At 38.7% G+C, this 18,225-nt stretch overlaps 1 protein-coding gene and 1 non-coding gene across 9 annotated transcripts in view; one reads left to right on the plus strand and one right to left on the minus strand.

The window, feature by feature from the left end:
* Nucleotides 1-18,225, minus strand: part of TJP2 (tight junction protein 2) — a 123,375-nt gene that overhangs the window by 2,335 nt on the left and 102,815 nt on the right. For 4 of the 8 annotated variants that reach the window (XM_041740425.1, XM_041740415.1, XM_041740407.1 and 1 more), the window contains 10 exons: nt 15,269-15,377; nt 13,671-13,881; nt 12,769-12,956; nt 11,847-11,942; nt 11,177-11,256; nt 10,588-10,798; nt 5,454-5,554; nt 4,022-4,234; nt 2,725-2,835; nt 1,204-1,533 (listed from right to left, as the gene is read on the minus strand). In XM_041740425.1, coding sequence (XP_041596359.1) covers nt 1,204-1,533; nt 2,725-2,835; nt 4,022-4,234; nt 5,454-5,554; nt 10,588-10,798; nt 11,177-11,256; nt 11,847-11,942; nt 12,769-12,956; nt 13,671-13,881; nt 15,269-15,377 — 1,650 coding nt within the window. The remainder of the gene's footprint in view (nt 1-1,203; nt 1,534-2,724; nt 2,836-4,021; nt 4,235-5,453; nt 5,555-10,587; nt 10,799-11,176; nt 11,257-11,846; nt 11,943-12,768; nt 12,957-13,670; nt 13,882-15,268; nt 15,378-18,225) is intronic. The other 4 variants (XM_041740405.1, XM_041740419.1, XM_041740400.1 and 1 more) reach the window with 3 other exon arrangements.
* LOC121485886 lies at nt 380-486 on the plus strand. The gene has a single exon (XR_005986392.1). It is a non-coding gene; the product is annotated as a U6 spliceosomal RNA (small nuclear RNA).

Below are 18,225 nucleotides of genomic sequence, written 5' to 3' on the forward strand. Positions count from 1 at the left end.
AATGATTGCTGTGTGGCTTGCTGGTTTCTTGCTGGTCCCATTTTCCAATCCAAACTATTTTAAGTAGAGGAGGAAAAATAGAAACAACTCTTTAGTTTTCATGGTTGTGTATGATTACCTAGTATTTCATGTCAAAATAGGTAAAATGTTTAAAAGCAATGAAATTCTGCCATATGCTACAGTAAGGACAAATACTATATGATTCCATTTAAATGGGGTTCCTAAGTAATCCAGTTCACAGAGACAGAAAGTAGTACGGTGATTACCAGGGCTTCAGTGAGGAGATATGACAACGTCTCAGGATGGATGGTAGTGATGACTGCAGAACCCTGTGAATGTACTTAATGCCACTAACCACTTAAGAAATAGTTAAAATGGGGTGCTCGCTTCGGCAGCACATATACTAAAATTGGAACGATACAGAGAAGATTAGCATGGCCCCTGCGCAAGGATGACACGCAAATTCGTGAAGCGTTCCATATTTAAAAAAAAAAAAAAAAGAAATAGTTAAAATGGGGAAAATTTGTTAAAATGGTAAATGTATATTTTACTGCCAAAACAAACAAAACCGAAAAAGAAAAATGCTCAGAAGCACTGCTGCTGTTGTGACAGACTTAAATGAGGAAAACTCCCATATTCACTGGACAGGATATGATCAATGAGCCTTCATTTAAATTCTTGACTGTTAAAAGGTTAGATGTGCATATGGCACAAAAATTCAAACTGTATCGAAAACTACAATCTATGGGCCTTTCATTTTAGCACACGAGGTTTGCTTGTTTTCTTTTTTTTTTTTCTTTTTTCTTTTTATTTTGCTTGTTTCCTATGGCAAATCTGGGAGCAAATTTAAATTCAGTTACCAAACGAATACAAAGGATGTTTTAATGAAAAATAACTTCTGAGAGGCACTGATTCTCTTGTCATACTTCCCCATTCCAGAACCTGATATAAAGTTCTAAGTATGAAAAGCAGAATCTTATTCACCTATATTTGTCAGACTTTCTTGATTATAAGAAAAAGGGACACAGTGATAGCTGATAATCTGGAAATGACATACACATAGCATGTGCCTGTGGTATCATTGCATGTGAACATCCTTTTCAGGTCTGTATGAAAAAAAGACTGCAAATCATTATATTAAATGAAACTTAACATTTTTACTGTTGACATGCTAAGGTAATCTAGTGGTTTAAAAATAATTACCCTTGCATTCTGTGCTTCTTGAAGCTCCTGCATTCTCTGTAATCTTGCCTTGTGATCCATCTTCTCAAATATTTTAACTTTGCCCAGGACAGACTTGGGAGCGCCTTCTTGCTCTTCACTGCCCTCTCCCACCTCCTCACTCTCTGGGGAAGGGACAGGAGTGGAGGGCTTCAGTATAGACCTTCCAAAGGAAGGTTTTGCTGCAACAGGAGGAGGACAGCCTCTGGTAGATGCCCCAGAAACTTCATTACCAGCAACGGCTGAGGGGTTTGACTTATAGTCATGGGATCTGGAGATGTCAAAGGATTCTTCTCTGTTCTGAGTTTTGGCCTGCAGAGAACAATGAACATATATTTACCTTGGGCTTTCGGTTTATTTTCAAATCTGTATTAGTGATTTAATACACTCCCATTTCCTGATCAGTTTCCAGAAGTGGTCAACAAATACCATTCTGACAAGGAATCAAATACTACAGGACAAACAGCCACTGGTTGGGCATCCTGAGCCCTACCCTGCTTCCTACAAAAAAGTACTAAGAACTCTAGGGAACCAAGAGGGTGTTGGGGAAGTGTTGGGGGCCTACAAGTTCAGAGGTAGTTCAGACCTACTTTTGTACTAGAGGATATTAAGATTAATACCTTGGAAAAAGACCTCAGAACAAGTCGGGGGTGTTCAAGATCAAAGAGTGGGATCCTGAGTTCACATACCAAGGGTGCATGCCCTAGCTCAGAGGGAAGGCCTCTGTCCAGCCATGAATGAGACTAGAGCAGGAAGGGCAGCATATAATGCCAATGGCCACTTTTCCTTCATCCTTTGATCCTAGGTCTGGTTGTATATTTTCAGTGATATATTTTATGAGGTCCCTATTTCTGACAGTTCATACAACCAGTGATTGCTTTCTTCCTATCTAAGGTATTGAGCTAAATGGAGAAATCTTACTAGGTTATAAGGAAAAGCCTATACTTACAGATTTGGTTCATATGACATATACCATGTGTTCTTATATTGATTCTGTTCTGAGTAATGATTTAATTTAAAAATAAATTAAGCTGTCCTCATAATGAGAGGGATCATAAACAGTGGTGGTGATTGTTTTCTTTAGTCAATCATCAGTAGGGATTTTCTGGTATATCTAAATCAGATTGTGGGCAGAAAACTCTAACTGAAAAAGAAAAACAGATTCTGAGATCAATGTTTCTGGGCATTTAGTATTTGTCAAACTTTTATTCTTGCTACAAAAAAATTTTAATGAAAAATAAAATAATAAGTGAATGAATAAGTGAATAAATAAATACCAACAGTTCTAAACCTGTATGCTCTTCCTAAAACTGCCTTTCCTTCTTTTCACTCTTCCCTAATTTTAGGGTTCACCCAACAAACCAAAAGATGCGTTTTAATAACAAAGAAGTGAGCCAAAAACATAAATTCAACACCATTCATTGTGTGTGCTCTTCCTGGCTATGCAGGAAACTGGGTGTCTGCTTCCTCTTCCTCCCCATCATGGGCTTCCCAGCCACGTACCTTGGGCGGCTCTGGCTTGAATGCGGGGGGTGGACTACTGTCCCTAAGTTGATCTCTGCTAGCAGCCCTCCTCATCTGAGCTCGTGGCTCTGGGCTGGGCTTCCTTATGCTCTACAAAACATAAAGGTTCATTCACAAGAAGATCCCAGCAAAGAGAAGAGAACACTCATCTGCTTTGCTGGAGTTCTGCCAAGTTGCAAAAAGTTCAGAAGTTGAGGTTCATAACTTGTATAAATGGAGATACCCCAGTGCTTCTTTACTAAAAAGGCAGGTATCAGCAAATACCCATTGGCTAATGCTTTATACTTTTTTTAATTAGCTGCAATCCATATTAATTAATAGTCTCTTCCTTTAAAATAATTCCTCCCCACACACAAAATCCTCCCAAAGTCTAAAATCTCTTTTGTTACTTACAGCTATTAATATTTTTAAGCATTAGCTCATCTACACCTGTAGACATGAGGGAGTTAATTTATTCTTTATAACTTGTCCACTAGTATATACTAATTTTTTGGCCTTGGTGGGTTTTATCTTCCCTTCACCTTATTTTTGGGGGGGGGGTACTTTTATTTCATAAAGAATAAAATCATTCACCAAAATGAGCTGACTTGCTAAAGAGAAGTCCACAAGAATAACAACTATTCAAATATATGGATAACCTCATTTACACTGTTCCAGTGTTCTCTGAGGTACAACTAATAATTGGTCCTAACTTAGTGCCTGTTGACACAATCTCTAGGATCACAGAAGCTATTCACCAGTGGATGCATAGTAATGACCAGATGTATATCTGATCATAAACTCAATTAAAAAATTGAAGTACAAGAGAGAAGGAAACTGATGGGGAAACACTCAGGAGTTCCAGCAAGATTAGAAAGGTTAAAGGGAGGATGGATAAGAAAAAGCAAGGATACCTAAAAGTACAGAGAGACCTAATCAAAGGTTACAAGTAAATACAACAAAATTGTATTTAAAAATAATGTTCCACTTGTAATTTGGACAGCTGGCACATAAAGCTGTTCAGTGTATCCATCATGCTCTAGATCATCAGTGTGATGAGTGCTGATCACTCAATCTCTCCCAGCACTTAGTTCCTGTCTGGCTTTCCCATGGACCACAAATGCTATCATATAGGCATTGACTTGGGATCATAAGCCCCCTAGAAGTCATCTGTTCCAACTCAGGAATACCTTCCAAAGCACCCTGAATAAACAGTTGTCCAGAAGAATTCAAGTGAAACACCAGAACGTCCTTTTCCTGCTCATGGCCTCACAGCCTGTGGTCTGCCTCGCCTCACCTCCTCATGCTGCACCGGCTCCGAGGAGCGGGTGATGGAAGACACCAGTGGCTCCTCAGCTGGCTCATCCAGCTCATTGTCAGTGTAGGCACCTCCTTCACCGTCGGTGTCTTCAAAGTCACTGATGAGGCGGCTGTCGCAACTCAGATAGTCTGCGCCCATGGCAGTTAAGTAGGACATGCGGTCTTCAGGGTCATCATCCATCCCTTCCATCTAGAGGAATTTGTTTCGGAGGGTCAGTGGGGTCGACTTGGCTCCTGGGAGTGGGGACTCAAGAAAATTCCCAAGGGCACAGCCAAGTGACTGAAACTTTGACATGCCCTAGAAAGGGAAGTCATCTTTATTTTCCTGAAATCACTTGGCTTGAGACGACTATTCATTTTTTGTGCAGGGATTCAAATTCGGAACCCTCCACCCTATCCTTACTACCATCCTGTATCCCACTACTGAGCCATGCTTCCTCAGATTATTGTGCTTCTCTTCCAGAATTTGGGCTCCTTTTCAGCTTTCTCTGCTAACACTTGTCCCCAATAATAAATTCACACTGCCTGGTGCCTGCACACCTCTCCAGTCTTCCACAAAATTCTCAAATCCCCAAGGAAGGAAGCTATGTCCTATTCAACCTATTCTCACAAAGGAGGCTATTACAGAACCTCAGCAGGCTGTAAGCACTTAGAAGATGCTAGACATCTTGACTACACATGCAGTTTCCAAAGGGCAAGACTAGGACTCAACAATCTAATTAGTAATTGAGTCACTTTCACAACAAAATCATCCTCTGACATCTCACAAACTAGTTCAGTTCAGATGGACTACAGAATACTAGCACCAAAGCCTCCTTAGAACCACAGGAACTTGTATGATCTCTTTGCTTCCTCCATTCAGTAGAACTGTGGGTAAACTACCTGCATGGATGAGAAGCTAGCCAATTTTAGAGGCCTACACAAGCTTCCAAGCACTCTCTTACCAACCTATTCAAATTCCTAGGACACATTTTCCTCCAATCTTCTAAACAAATGATTCCAACTCTGCTTGCTAGCTTTTCCTTTTTTAAAAAATTCATTTTTAATCATATTCTCCATGACTCTCATCCTCACCTCTCCCCTCCATGCTGACTTTCCTGTATCCTTAGTAAGCTGTGGAGCTCAGCACAAGATCTTGTAAGCTCTGATTAGTGTGCTTGGAATACAACACTAGTTACTACGTTAAAAGTAAAAGGGAAGTGAATGTAGGGTCACATACATCACATTCTACTTTTGTTTGAAAAGTCCCTTCATTTTATTTTTCAGAGAATTTATAAAATTTCCAACTTAATTAGCACATATGTTGAAATCACTTCAAATGGGCATAGTTTGACTACATTCACTACCCTCCTGAGAAAAGATTCAGAACACGGACTCTCACCTCATAGCAGAGTATCTATGCCACATACCTTTCCTTCAGAGACCCAAACTGCTTCTCCTTGCTGATGCTGGATTGTGTCCTTCAAGCTGCCAAACCAGCTATCATTGGCTGAATTTAGGTTGATAGTAGCTATAGAAATGTAAACAAAAGGTTTGCATCAATTTCCAGAGCAATGTTTATTAAAAATGCTACTTCAAATATAATTTTCCTCATTTCTGTCATATCTGAATTAATACTTTGGCAAATGCAAGAAAAAGTATGCACATATTTGAACAATAAACCCTTTAGTTGCATGTAATTAAAACCCTTACCCATCTAGCAATTGGGAGTTTACATTACAGATGAATGTTATAAAGCTAAAAATGAATTACGTTCTTTTCAGAATGTCTACTTTTCAGAAAAGCTACCTTTAAAAAATATGTTTTTAACAACCATGTGTTTAGGAGCAAAGAAAACATATCTAAAACAAATATAAAAGTACTATATTTTAAAGATTGTTACATAGGCATGTATGTGAGAAATAAAAATATATACAAATTTACTGTTAGATATCTCAAAAAAATAGTAAAGGTAACATTTAAGTGTATATAACTTTGATGGACTTAAATATTTTAGAATATACATACAGATTAACCGATCTCTACAGATGTATATTCAAGGAATATAAATTTTCTATTCCAAACAAAATATACCTTAGATAGCAGTACTATGGATCGACCAAGCACTTTTCCGAATACCTTACACAGGTGAGCTCATTTCTTGTTTATTCAAACCTTTCATAGTAGGTATTGCCATTTTACAGAAGAGAAATTGAGAGACAGTAGTTAAGAGTAACTATCTGGTCTAAGATCTGACACGAAACAAGTGAAGAGTGAAGAAACCTAGATGCAAGCTCAGTTTGCTTTTAGAACCTATGGCCCTAGCCACCCACCGTACAACACAGTTCATCTAAAAATGAGTACAAAATAACCAAATAAAACATATGCAGTTGTCCTACAGCAGTATGTGTTTATGGACCTAACAGAGATAAGCCGATCAAGCAAACTGCTCAGTTGGGCTTAAAATGATCAGACTGAAGGTAAATTAGGATTTTTTTTTAACTATGTCATAGCTTTTTATTTATTTATTTAAAAAATTTTTATTTATTCATGAGAGACACACACAGGCAGAGACACAGGCAGAGGGAGAAGCAGGCTCCTTGCAGGGAGCCCGATGTGGGACCCGATCCCAGGACTCTAGGATCACACCCTGAGCTGAAGGCAGGTGCCAAACTGCTGAGCCACCCAGGGATCCCCATGTCATAGCCTTTTATTAAAGGGTATGGCATTATGTGTAGCACCCAAAGGAAAACCAGGGCTTGTGGGTAAGAGCTGTTAGGCCTCCTGGTCTATCTGTCCTGAAGTCTGTGTAATTATGTAAGTGTGTGTGTATGTGTGGCCAAAAAAGAACCATTAAGCAATTTGTAAGCAACTGTGTTTCAAGTTTTCTTCCTAGTAATCTATGCCATTCTTCCATTTCATCTAACCTTGACCTTGGAAAATCCTGAATGAGCTTAGAATTTCCTTGGTTATCAATTATTTATAGTATTAGAATAAACTGATACATTGAACAACTCAAGGAAAATTAACCTTGATTCCTTGGACTTTTGTATCTTTATCATGGTACTTTGCAAAGATTATTGTTCTCCTAGGTAAAATATGATGCCATGGTATTTAAATATGGAAATGAGATTGTATACCCTAGAAACAAAAAATAAATGGTTTGCAGGAAATGTATACTGTAAAGCTGCTTTTTGAGCCTTATATTGGAGTTATTTGAGATGAATACAGTTTGTATCATGAGGAAGACCTAAAGTTAAAAGGGCCATTTATGAAATGGAGAGAATATGTTCGTTCATGCCTCCTGATAAAATGAAAAAGTCATAAGACCGATGATTAAATTTACATTGAATCAAGTATATGAAAAAAAAATCAGAGTAGTTCATTTCTTAAGCTTCCTATAAAGGTAACACAGACTAAGTTGCTCCATCCAACTCATGCCCTTGACCTCCTTTTAAGAAGTGGGTGGCACAACTGTGATATTGCCTTCCCTTGCAATCAAGTACCTTTGATTTACTGTTGGGTTTTGCTCATTAGGTTTTTACATATTCTTTGACTTTGAGCATTATTATACGCTATATATATCAGTTAATTCCTGTTGCTCCCAACCTCTGGACTAGGCCTATATCTCCTTGGACAGACTTAATGCATCTCTGAAACTCCAGACAATGAAATATATAAAGAATCTGCAGTTAACCTCTGTCTTAGCTGGAAATCCTGGAACTTTGAGGCCATCCATTCCCAGCCGTTGAACAAGTATGGTCATTACTCCCTCCCCAGCCAAGGAGGATGTTGGGAAGTGCCAAGTGCAACAGCAGATGGTGACATGTAAGGCTGGACAGGTGGGGAGAAACTGGAAATGACTGCTAAAAGATACTGGGTTTCTTTTTGGAATAATGAAAACATCCTAAAATTGATTGTGGTGATGGCTGTACAGTTCTGAATATACTAAAACTCACTGAATTGTACACTTTAAATGGGTGAATTATAGGTTATGTAAATTAAATCTCAACCTATTCATGTGACAGGGACCCTCCTATAAATGAGCAACCATCAACCAAGGTATCTAACCAGAGACCTCCATCTTATTCTGCTGGTTACCAGTCTCTACATTCCCATGGGAAACCAAGAATTGGCTACTACAGTTTGGGTTCTTTCAGCTGGTACAAGTTTCACTTTTTCCCTCAAGCATTTTCAAAGACTGTATAATGACATGGAACTATTTTTTTTTTACATGTAATATTGAAAGGTAGTAAAATAGATATAAAGTAATATCACTAATAATAACAGTGGCCTTTGTTGAGTACTTGGAAAATTCTAGGACTGAACTGTAAAAATTTCACATTACTGAAACCTGGAGAAGCTAATAGAAGTGCTAGAATATCCTGTGGTACTTTAAAAATCCCACAATTTCACATTTATAAATGGTGGCCCTGCTGGGGTCTCTCAGTACAGTTCCATTTCATTGGTCTTCAAACCATGAAATGAGTGCTTCAGGAATTTCAAAAAAACATGTAATTCAAACATTGTTTGAAAAATAATTTTGTGACAAATACACATAAATGCATTCTATAATAAAATTTTTTAAACTGAGAAGGAAAGGTAGCTTAACATTTTAACTTACACTGAGAATTAACTTGCTTTGGGGCAGATCTCAGAATAAAGCTTCCCTTGTCATCTCCACTTAACTGAGGAGTACCTTGAGTTTGCGAGGGGAGTCATTTTAATATTGTCATTATTAAATATTCATCTGCCGCAAAAAGGACTTTCTCCTTACTGTGCATAAAGGGAAAAGAAGGATTTTTGAGCCTGGGGAGACCACCTACAACATTACCCTGGATTTGGATTTTGAATTATGGTGTTCATCAGAGAAGTTCTATTATTCCTACTTATTAATTCAAAAAAATGCCATAAACTTATTTTCCTTCCTGGTATCTCTTATCCTCAAATGAACCCCAACTTCAGCTCTGAGACATGCCCCTAGTCATTTAGTGGACTTAACCAGAGGTGGAGGGAGGGTGTGAGGTGGGATTTAATATCAGTCACAATCTTGCAGGTTTTGGTTAAATGGATGACTTACCTATTAAAGGGAGGAATTACACTGTATGACCCTTTCCAGCATTAAAAAATACATCTGTGTTCTATAGAATACTGGACACATAGTCCATTTCACCTGAGCTCAACCATACACTAGATGTGTGACCTTGCAGAAGTTGCTGACCTTTCTTATGGGCTAATAAGCAGACATGAAAGGCTGTACCTCTATTAGCTACTGCTATAATAAAAATAGTAATTATTATTATTACCATAAGTAGTAGCAGTAGTAAAAACAACAGAGGAAATATATATGAATGTATCAAAAGCACAAGCTCTTAAGACTCTACATTCATAAAAACCCAGTTTATTATAGACCACTCTTTCCTATACATGTGGCTAAATTACCTGTCAGTTTCAGCATTTTACCATAGTGGTAAAAAGTGTGTTTCTTTACCAAGAAAAGCCAGTGACAATAAAACAAGAGTCTGATGTAGAGATATATTCATCAACTCCCTCCTTTCCCAGTGTCAGATATGCTAAAAATGACACAGGTAACGGTGAGCAGCCCTGAACTCGAAAGAGCTCTCATTACCCTCAAGTATATTCTATCCACACAGTCCCTCCCACAAAACTGCATGACCAAAAACTTCATATAACCCTTTTAAACCTGAATTGTACCACATTCACAGAACTAGTGACATATGTAGGTACTGCATATATTCAGTTACTCAACACACTACATTCTTACATTATTTTACTTTTATAAGGAATAGATGTGGGTCTTCATTTCAGGAACTTAAAACTATTATGTAAAACTTAAAACATACACAAAGTAGAGAGAACATGAACTTCCTTGTCTACATATATTACCCAGCTTCCACGACTGTCAACTCTTGGCTAGTCTTCTCTATATCCGCCACCCACTCTCCTCACCAAAGATTATTTAAGCAAATGCTAGGCATATTAGGTCATCCATAAATATATATTAGGTCCATCCATTAATATTTTATTTAGCACAGAGTCCTATAAGATAAAGACTTTTTATTTAAAACATAATCACAGTATGATTTATTATCCTAAAAAGGAGTAATAAATCCTTAATATCATCCAATACACAGAGTGTTCAAGTTTCTATTTTGGGGACCTTTTTAAATAATGAAACCAAGTTCCTAGCACCCTGTTGGTGCACATATGCATGGTAAGTAGGGCACAATGATACAATCTATATAGAGATGTGGGTGCTAGATGGTGCACTGGGCTCAATCACTAGCTTGCAGTCCCACACAAAAATTTGAACCCGTCAAAATGACCAATTTTTGCATGTCATGGATCTTTATGATAATTTTCAGCCAAAATTAAATATATAAACACCATGAAACTAATATACTGATAGGATTCATTTGTCTTCAAGGAGTCATGAATAGGATTCCAGACCACTCTTCTTTGTTCAAATTATTTTCTTAATTCTTCCATTCTTCATTCTCTATTTCCCATTGTGGAGCAAGGACAATTTTAAATTTCACTTACCTGTAAAAAGATGTGCACACGTTTTCTTAAGCTTGTTGGCTTGATCATACAACTTCCGAGAACTTTTGTTGGATGTTGGATTCAACCTCTGTCTCATGGTTTTGACACCTTGTCTAGAGTCTGGGTTGAAAAAAATCACAATCGGGAACCACTGAGTATAATTCAACAGGTCCACAGCTTTAGGAGTCACATCCAATAGTGCATGCTTATCCTGTTAGAAATGGGCAAAAGTTATGTAAATGTATATATAAAGTCATACAGCAACAGAGTTTGTCTTAAGGCTGCATCAGATAAAACTTATCAGTTTAAATCAAAAAGCAGAAAATGTTCTCCTCCACATTATGCCCACTGCTAAGAAAATGAATTAACATGCTATTTGGTACAGTGCTGAGAACTCTGAAAAAAACAGTACATCCCTGTGACTGTACATCGGCTGAATTCCACACAATGCAATAGTTTACATTTATGTTCAGTATTTATCATTAACATTTAATGATTATTAAAAATACAGATTTTGTTCCAAAAAGGATTGCAGCAAACTATGACCCAATTCTTTCTGACAACATGGCCTTTGGATGAATTTCCTCACCTGTTCAATAATTTGCCTCACAGTATTTAACCGGACCACCCCACTGGATTTCTCGGATCCTGCATCTTTTGGTTCCGTTTCTGTAAAAGCAAAAACAAAGGCTAATTAATTTTTTTTATTAATTTTTTTTAGAAACTGGGACCAAAGACTTCATCCCAGCACCAGCAATGGTGAGACGGATGGTGATGTCAGGAGCTGCCCTGAAGAGAGACCATGAGAAGGACCCATCACACCTCTTTAACTGAAGTCTAATCATGAGGGAGCAGGTAGTCCAACAACTGAAGACAAAGGGCTTGGACTCTGCAAGATATCAAGTCAGAAAAAAAAGAAAAAAGGAGAATCTAGAAAGACGTAAATAGACTATATACTAAATAGTATTACCCTATTAGTGTTAAATCTCTTGGCTGTGACAATGTAGTATAGGAGAAGAATGTCCTTGTGAAGAGATTCTCATTGGTAAAAACAATTTCAAATGGTTCACAAGAAGTTTTTCAAGTGTGTAAGTGTCTATGTCTATGGCAGGGGATGTATATGGCAAACTTTTTGATCAGTGACAGTAACTACACATGAAAGGTATGTGGGTATTCATTATTTTTTCATTTTTCTTGTATGTTATTAGATATTTTTCAAAATAATAACTGGGAGAGAAAAGAATCATCAGCAGACTTACTAGCAGTTTGGAACAGGTCCGGTAACTCATTTGCCAACTTTTCCAAGGCTATATCTGCTATAGGGCCAAATAAGACCACAGGTCTCTTGAAACCAGCTGAAATGAGACAAGAAAGGCCACGTAAACACATTTCGTCAGCTACTAAGATAAGCAAAAATATTTTGGAGCACCTGGGTGATTCATTTGGTTAAGTGTCTGCCTTCAGCTCAGGTCATGATCCCAGGGTCCTGGGATCGAGTCCCGTATTGGGCTCCCTGCTTAACGGGGAGCCTTGCTTCTCCCTCTCCCTGCTACTCCCCCTGCTTGTGCTTGCTCTCATTCTCTCTCTCAAATAAAATCTTTTTTAAAAAAGTATTTTATAGGCTAATGATAACATGATTAAATGAAAAAAATTATGTTCTCTCTCCCCCAGTTTAGATGTGCTCTTTTCTGAAGAATATGCCTTCACTCCCCTCCCCAGGATCAAATATAAACTTTGCTAGAAGTAACATATATAAACTTGCGAATGGTGGTATTAAAAAAAATAACTGAAGGACTCCTGAGTGGCTCAGTGATTGAGCATCTGCCTTCGGCTCAGGTTGTGATTCCAGGGTCCTGGATCGAGTCCCACATCAGGTTCCTCATGGGGAGCCTGCTTCTCCCTCTGCCTGTGTCTCTGCTTCTCTGTGTGTGTGTCTCATGACTAAATAAATAAAAATCTTTAAAAAAAAAATAACTGAAATTTGGAAATACACTTCCATGTAGGAGTTTGCATAACTCACTTTTTTGGAAGTCTTATTTCATGTTTGAATATGATTGCAACTCTATAGCCTGGCTTGGGTTTAAATGGTAAGTTTGAAACTGCTTATTACAGTCTGAAAATGAAGAAAAATAGGCTCAGAGCCCAGTCAGATCATTTCCTGGCCCCACTTGGCTTCCTCACCTTCTCGCAGCAAAACCCTTTCGTAAGCTGGGAACTTGGTGCTAACTGACACAGCAGCTGTTAGATCTTCCCGACTTTTCCTTAAGTTCTTCTTCATGCCAGATCTCTGGCCACGCATTCTCCAGAAATCTGCTCTGTCCCCAGCATTGTCTCTCTGGGCATTCTGAACACTGGCCATTTGTTCAGCTCTAAGAGAAGAAACCACAGGTAGTAAAAGCTTATTAGATAATGCACAAATGAAGTTAAAATGAACCAAAACCCATCAATGTTGCTTATGAACTTGGATTAGAGAAGATGCAGCTTGACAGTGAAGAGGTTTCAGAGTGGGAAATGTGGGGACTTTCTTTACCCAGTGAAAGCAGAGAAGGGCTGGGTGCACATAAAACCTACCAGAAATAGCTCAGTAACAAACACACTGAACTTGGCTACCCTGGTAGGCTGGTGTATAGTAAACATAACCCAAATTCCTGCCAAAGTACAATTATCTTTCTTATTTTCTCCAGTCAGCTACCCAACATGTTAACTGGGGTGCATAAGCCTCTCCCAAGGATGAGGGCCACACAGTGGAAAAGGGCAACCTGTTCCTGAGGATCGTGTTGACATGCTCCAGCCACTCTGGTATCTGCTCGTGTGCTATGCAAGGCAGCAGACACTCCAGAGGAAACAGTTTAAACACCAGCCAGGTGCAACAACGAACCACATGATACTAACTAAATACAGCAAATTAGGGGATCTCACAGTCCCAGGCCATACCTCATGAACCAGAAGCAGGTGATAGAAGAGGACATAAAGACAAATTATGAAATCATATGGGGCTTCCTCTTTGAGCAGGGAAGGGACTGTAATTGATTTGTAGGGAGAAGGCTTAAGAGAGATGTAGGAGAGTGTATGATCTCAGATACCTGCTTTTGTTGGGGATTAAGCCCTTCTCCAATTCGTTTCCAATCCTCACAGCCAGCCAGTGGCCCAGCTTGCCATCATACAGTGTATCTACAACTCGGAAGACCTCCCCCCTGCTGAAGGCCAGGCTCTGTGGAGTTTCCTTCTCACATTCAAAGTGGCTTCTTATAAAAAATGAGTCCCCTCTGCCACAAGCCAGGATGTCTCTATACACTGAAAAACAAAAGCATTCTTGTATGTTGCATTCTGCTTAGCTAGAGGTTTTTTTTCTTGAAGAGTTACCAGCTTCTCCTATCTCTGATCACCCTTTTTACTTCTTTTTATTTAGTAAACTCAGTGGACAGGCCCTATGGGAATCAGGACTCAAACAGGAAGAAGGACAAAAAACTAACTTCATGAGTCACTGTGATGGTTAATTTTATTTGTCAACTTGACTGGGCCATAGGGTGCATTTGGTCAAACATTATTGTGTGTGTAACTGAGGCTCTTATGGAAGGAAATTCACATTTAAATTAGTAGACTGAATAAAGCAGATGTGCTCCTTGAGTGGTGGGCCTCATCCAGTCAGTTGAAGGCTTGAATAAAACAGAAAGGTGAACCCTTTCCAAGTAAGAAAAAAACAAACTCTTCCCTGCTTTAGAACTAGGACATCAGCTTTTTCCTGCCTTCAGACTCAAGTGGAAACATTACGTATTCCTGGGTTGTGAGCTTGCCAGCCTTCAAACTTTGACTACACTATTAGCTCTTTCAATTGTCAGGCCTCCAGACTTGGACTGGAACCAAGTTATTGGCTCTCCTAGGTTTCCAACTTGCCAAACTCACCCTGCAGTCCTTGGGACTTGCCAGCCTCCACAATCATGTGAGCCAATTCCTTATAATATACCTCTGTCTACACAAACACACAGACACACACACACACACACCCCTATGGATTCCATTCCTTTAGAGAACCCTAATACACTTGCCAATCAACCTCCGAAGCAAACTGGGAAGATACCGTGAACCCCTATTTTACTGATGAGAACAATGAGGTCTGGAAGGGTGCAGCAACTTGTCAGACTGGTAAGCCTTAATGTGGAAGCTGCCCCAGAGACATGGCCCTTTGCATCTTTCATATGAAAAATCCAGTAAACTTCAGGCAGTACTTAAAGACAGATCACTATTCAGGGCAGCCCGGGTGGCTCAGCGGTTTAGTGCCGCCTTCAGCCCAGGGCCTGATCCTGGAGACCTGGGATCGAGTCCCGTGTCGGACTCCCTGCATGGAGCCTGCTTCTTCCTCTGCCTGTGTCTCTGCTTCTCTCTCTTTCATGAATAAATAAATAAAATCTTAAAAAAAAAAAAAAATCACTATTCAGAAAAGCGATTTTATTCCAAATTGACACAACTGGTAAAATTATTTCAGTTGGTGCACAGAAAATATTTCTATAGAACATTAAATGGTACTCAAATTTTCTTCACATACCTGTGACCCAAAAATTGAGTGAAGATACACTTCAATTTTTTAATACCCAGACTTACCTATCCTGGTCCCAAATACCTCTCTCATCCTTGTCCCACTTCCCCCACTCCCCACATTAAACTAATGATCAGACTTGCTCACCATCAGCTCGGCTCTGAGCTAAAATGGTCACCATTTCACCTTTAGGGATTTCTAGCAGGTAGAGAACGGCATCTTCCCGAACTAGCCCTCTGAAATCCTGTGTGTTCACCTAATAGGAAGGAGAAAAACAAGACAAAAAAAAAAAGTAAAGAAAAAAGAAAAAACAACAAAAAGGAAAAAGTCATTTTTTAAAAAGATGCCACCTAAGTTTTTTATGTTTGTTTTCATCAGGGCCTGGATGTAAAAAAAAAAAAAAAAGCCCTTAGTGTCTCAACTCAAGCCCTCCCAGTACCTGCTATGGGCCTGGGCTGTATGGGCATCACACATTCCTGTCTCCCCACACTGCCAACTGTCCCTTAGAAATATGCCATTCCATCAAGGATTTGTCACTGGATCAGATTAAAATTTCTTGTTATGCTAGTGTGTCTGTTTCTTGTTGAGTTTCCCATAGAAGTGGTCAGGGAGGTAATACACAATTATGAATCTTAACTATAATGCTATATAGGGAGTGGTGGACTCTTATGGTAAACAGGCATGCTGGCTCAGCTTAAGGTATTAAAAACACTTCAAAGTGATTTTAATAAAAGCCTGAAAATAAAAATCTAATTCCACCTTTCTCCTATAGCTTCTCTCACCTAAAAGGTTTTTAATATGTGTTTATGAAATTGAAGAGCATTACCCTTATAATGGCAGGCCATTAGCCTAATACATAGGCTTATATATTTACGCTTCTGGCACACTTATTTCTGGGAAGGAGCCACAACACTTATCCCCCAATGACCAAAGAGGGGACACAGTACATAGCTTTTGAAACGTAAGTCAGAAAGCAAGTAAAACTGAAATGTGGCACAAAGAAAAAGGCATTTTGGAATCTTTATTCAGTACCTTTAAGACCATTTTAAAACAGAATAGTTAAGTATGACATTTACTTAGGTAAATTATCATTAACTTTTCCCTTTGAAACAATATTTAGCATTTAAGATATCTGTCATTCCCATCTCTCTATCCCCCAATTAGGGATCATCACACTTTAGAATCTAATCCTTTCTTGTGCCATTTATATATATACACCTGTAGCTGTATATGGCCACATTTTCATATGCACTGTATATGCTTTTATTTAAGTAAGACAAGGCCATAGGGCTTTAGGGAAGACCTTGAGGGTCCCTCTGTCCATCCTGTGGCCATGTGAGGCTAATCTTGCATCAAGCCAAAAATAAAACAGTGAAAATTAAATCACACATGGTAATTATGTTTAAAAACTTAGGCGTTTCTTTCTCTTTTCCATCCCATAAAGTTTCTGAAAGAGAAGTAAGAACCATACCAGATAAATAATATAATAAACAAAGAGACAGTCAAGCCAAGCATGAAAACACACAGACTTCTGATATTCATAAGACCACAGCACACTAGTGTGTTTGTTCTATGTTAGGCTGCCACCTTTACAAAGGGAAGAGCCGCACTTAACCCTCAACAGAAAAAGAATGATTAGTAAATGTAGAGAGAGTTCACCACATACATTCAATTTGGCCATGAAAAGGAACATCGAAACAAATTACTGTTAAAGAGGCCATGACAGCACTTTGATACTGGAAGGTTAGGCTCTACAGTCCTCTCCAAGAAATACCCTCTTTCATTATCTATTTAGTAGTCTATGGGGGCTAGCCGTGTCTGCTGTGATCCTGAAAAGGATTCGCTATCAGCTATAGCTTTTGATTGTACAGCAGCTTCTCTGCCCCAGTAGGCAAACTCAATCTTTTTTACTCCTTTGCAGAACTAAAGGTTCCTTTAACAAAATTTATTCACGCCCAAGAATGAGGACTATCTATTGTCTGACTTTCAGATGAGATTACTGGAAAACAAAACAAAACAAAACAAAACAAAAACAAGAAAAAACAGTTCCCACAGCTTTTTCCTTGTCTTTCACCAAGGTGATAACAGGAAACAAGACACTTTCTTACGTGTAAGCATTGCATACCATGACGTTTACCTATGGACATGACGCTCCCCATCTTTAACAACTTACAGAGAGGTGTGTTAAACCCATAGGTGAATTCACTGGTTTTTTCATGGAAATTCAGAAAAATCTCTCTTCCCCCAGCATACAAAAATATTTTATCCTTGAACCTTCATAAGCAAAGGCTTCCAAATTCCTGACTTCCTAATGGCTCCACTCTAGTTAAGAAATGTTTTTTTTTCCTTTGGCATCAGCTCAAGAGTAAATTGGTATGAGCTGGCACTCTGATGGGATTCTTATCAGTAGCACTTAGTAGTATTTCCTAGGATCATGTGCTACCACGAGGTTCACTCAGGTATACTTAGTCTTCCAGGACCCTGAGCAGAGCCAAAGAGGGTCTAGAATATCACTGTAAATCTTAGCAAAGCTCATGATCAAGGTTTGCCCTTCATCTGCTCCATAAATGAAATCTGAACTGCAATGAGGCCAAGAGCCAAAAAGGAAGAGGACTACCTATTTTTGTGCTCTGTTGCCTGCTTCCTTGGGAATTCAACTTTTTTCCTCCCCTCGCCTTTGAACCAAGATGCTTTTTTACCAGACCCTCTAGTGACTCATAAGAAATCCAAGTTTACAGAAGCAGAAATTCAGTGAAGACAACTCCCTAGGATTCTATATTTTTGTATAGTCACAAGGTACTTGACATTCTCAACGTTTGTAAGTCAGCGGACAATATATGTATCTCATGAAATGTCAAAGCTGAGTTGTTTATTTTTTTTTAAAGCCCACAGATTATATAAACATATATAGTAACCTTAAAAGGATCAACATTTGATTAACCATTCTTGGACAATTTTAGATATAAACAACATATTAAGTGACAGCAACTTGTTATTTTCCAATGGGGAGAAAAACAGACATTGACCTTCCTGTCTTATGCCAGGAACTCTGTTAAATCCTTGTAGTGTTATCCATTCTACCTTCCCAGGGCCTCTACAAGGCA

Source organism: Vulpes lagopus, chromosome 2, assembly GCF_018345385.1.
Source record: "Vulpes lagopus strain Blue_001 chromosome 2, ASM1834538v1, whole genome shotgun sequence".
Classification (NCBI taxonomy): Eukaryota; Metazoa; Chordata; class Mammalia; order Carnivora; family Canidae; genus Vulpes; species Vulpes lagopus.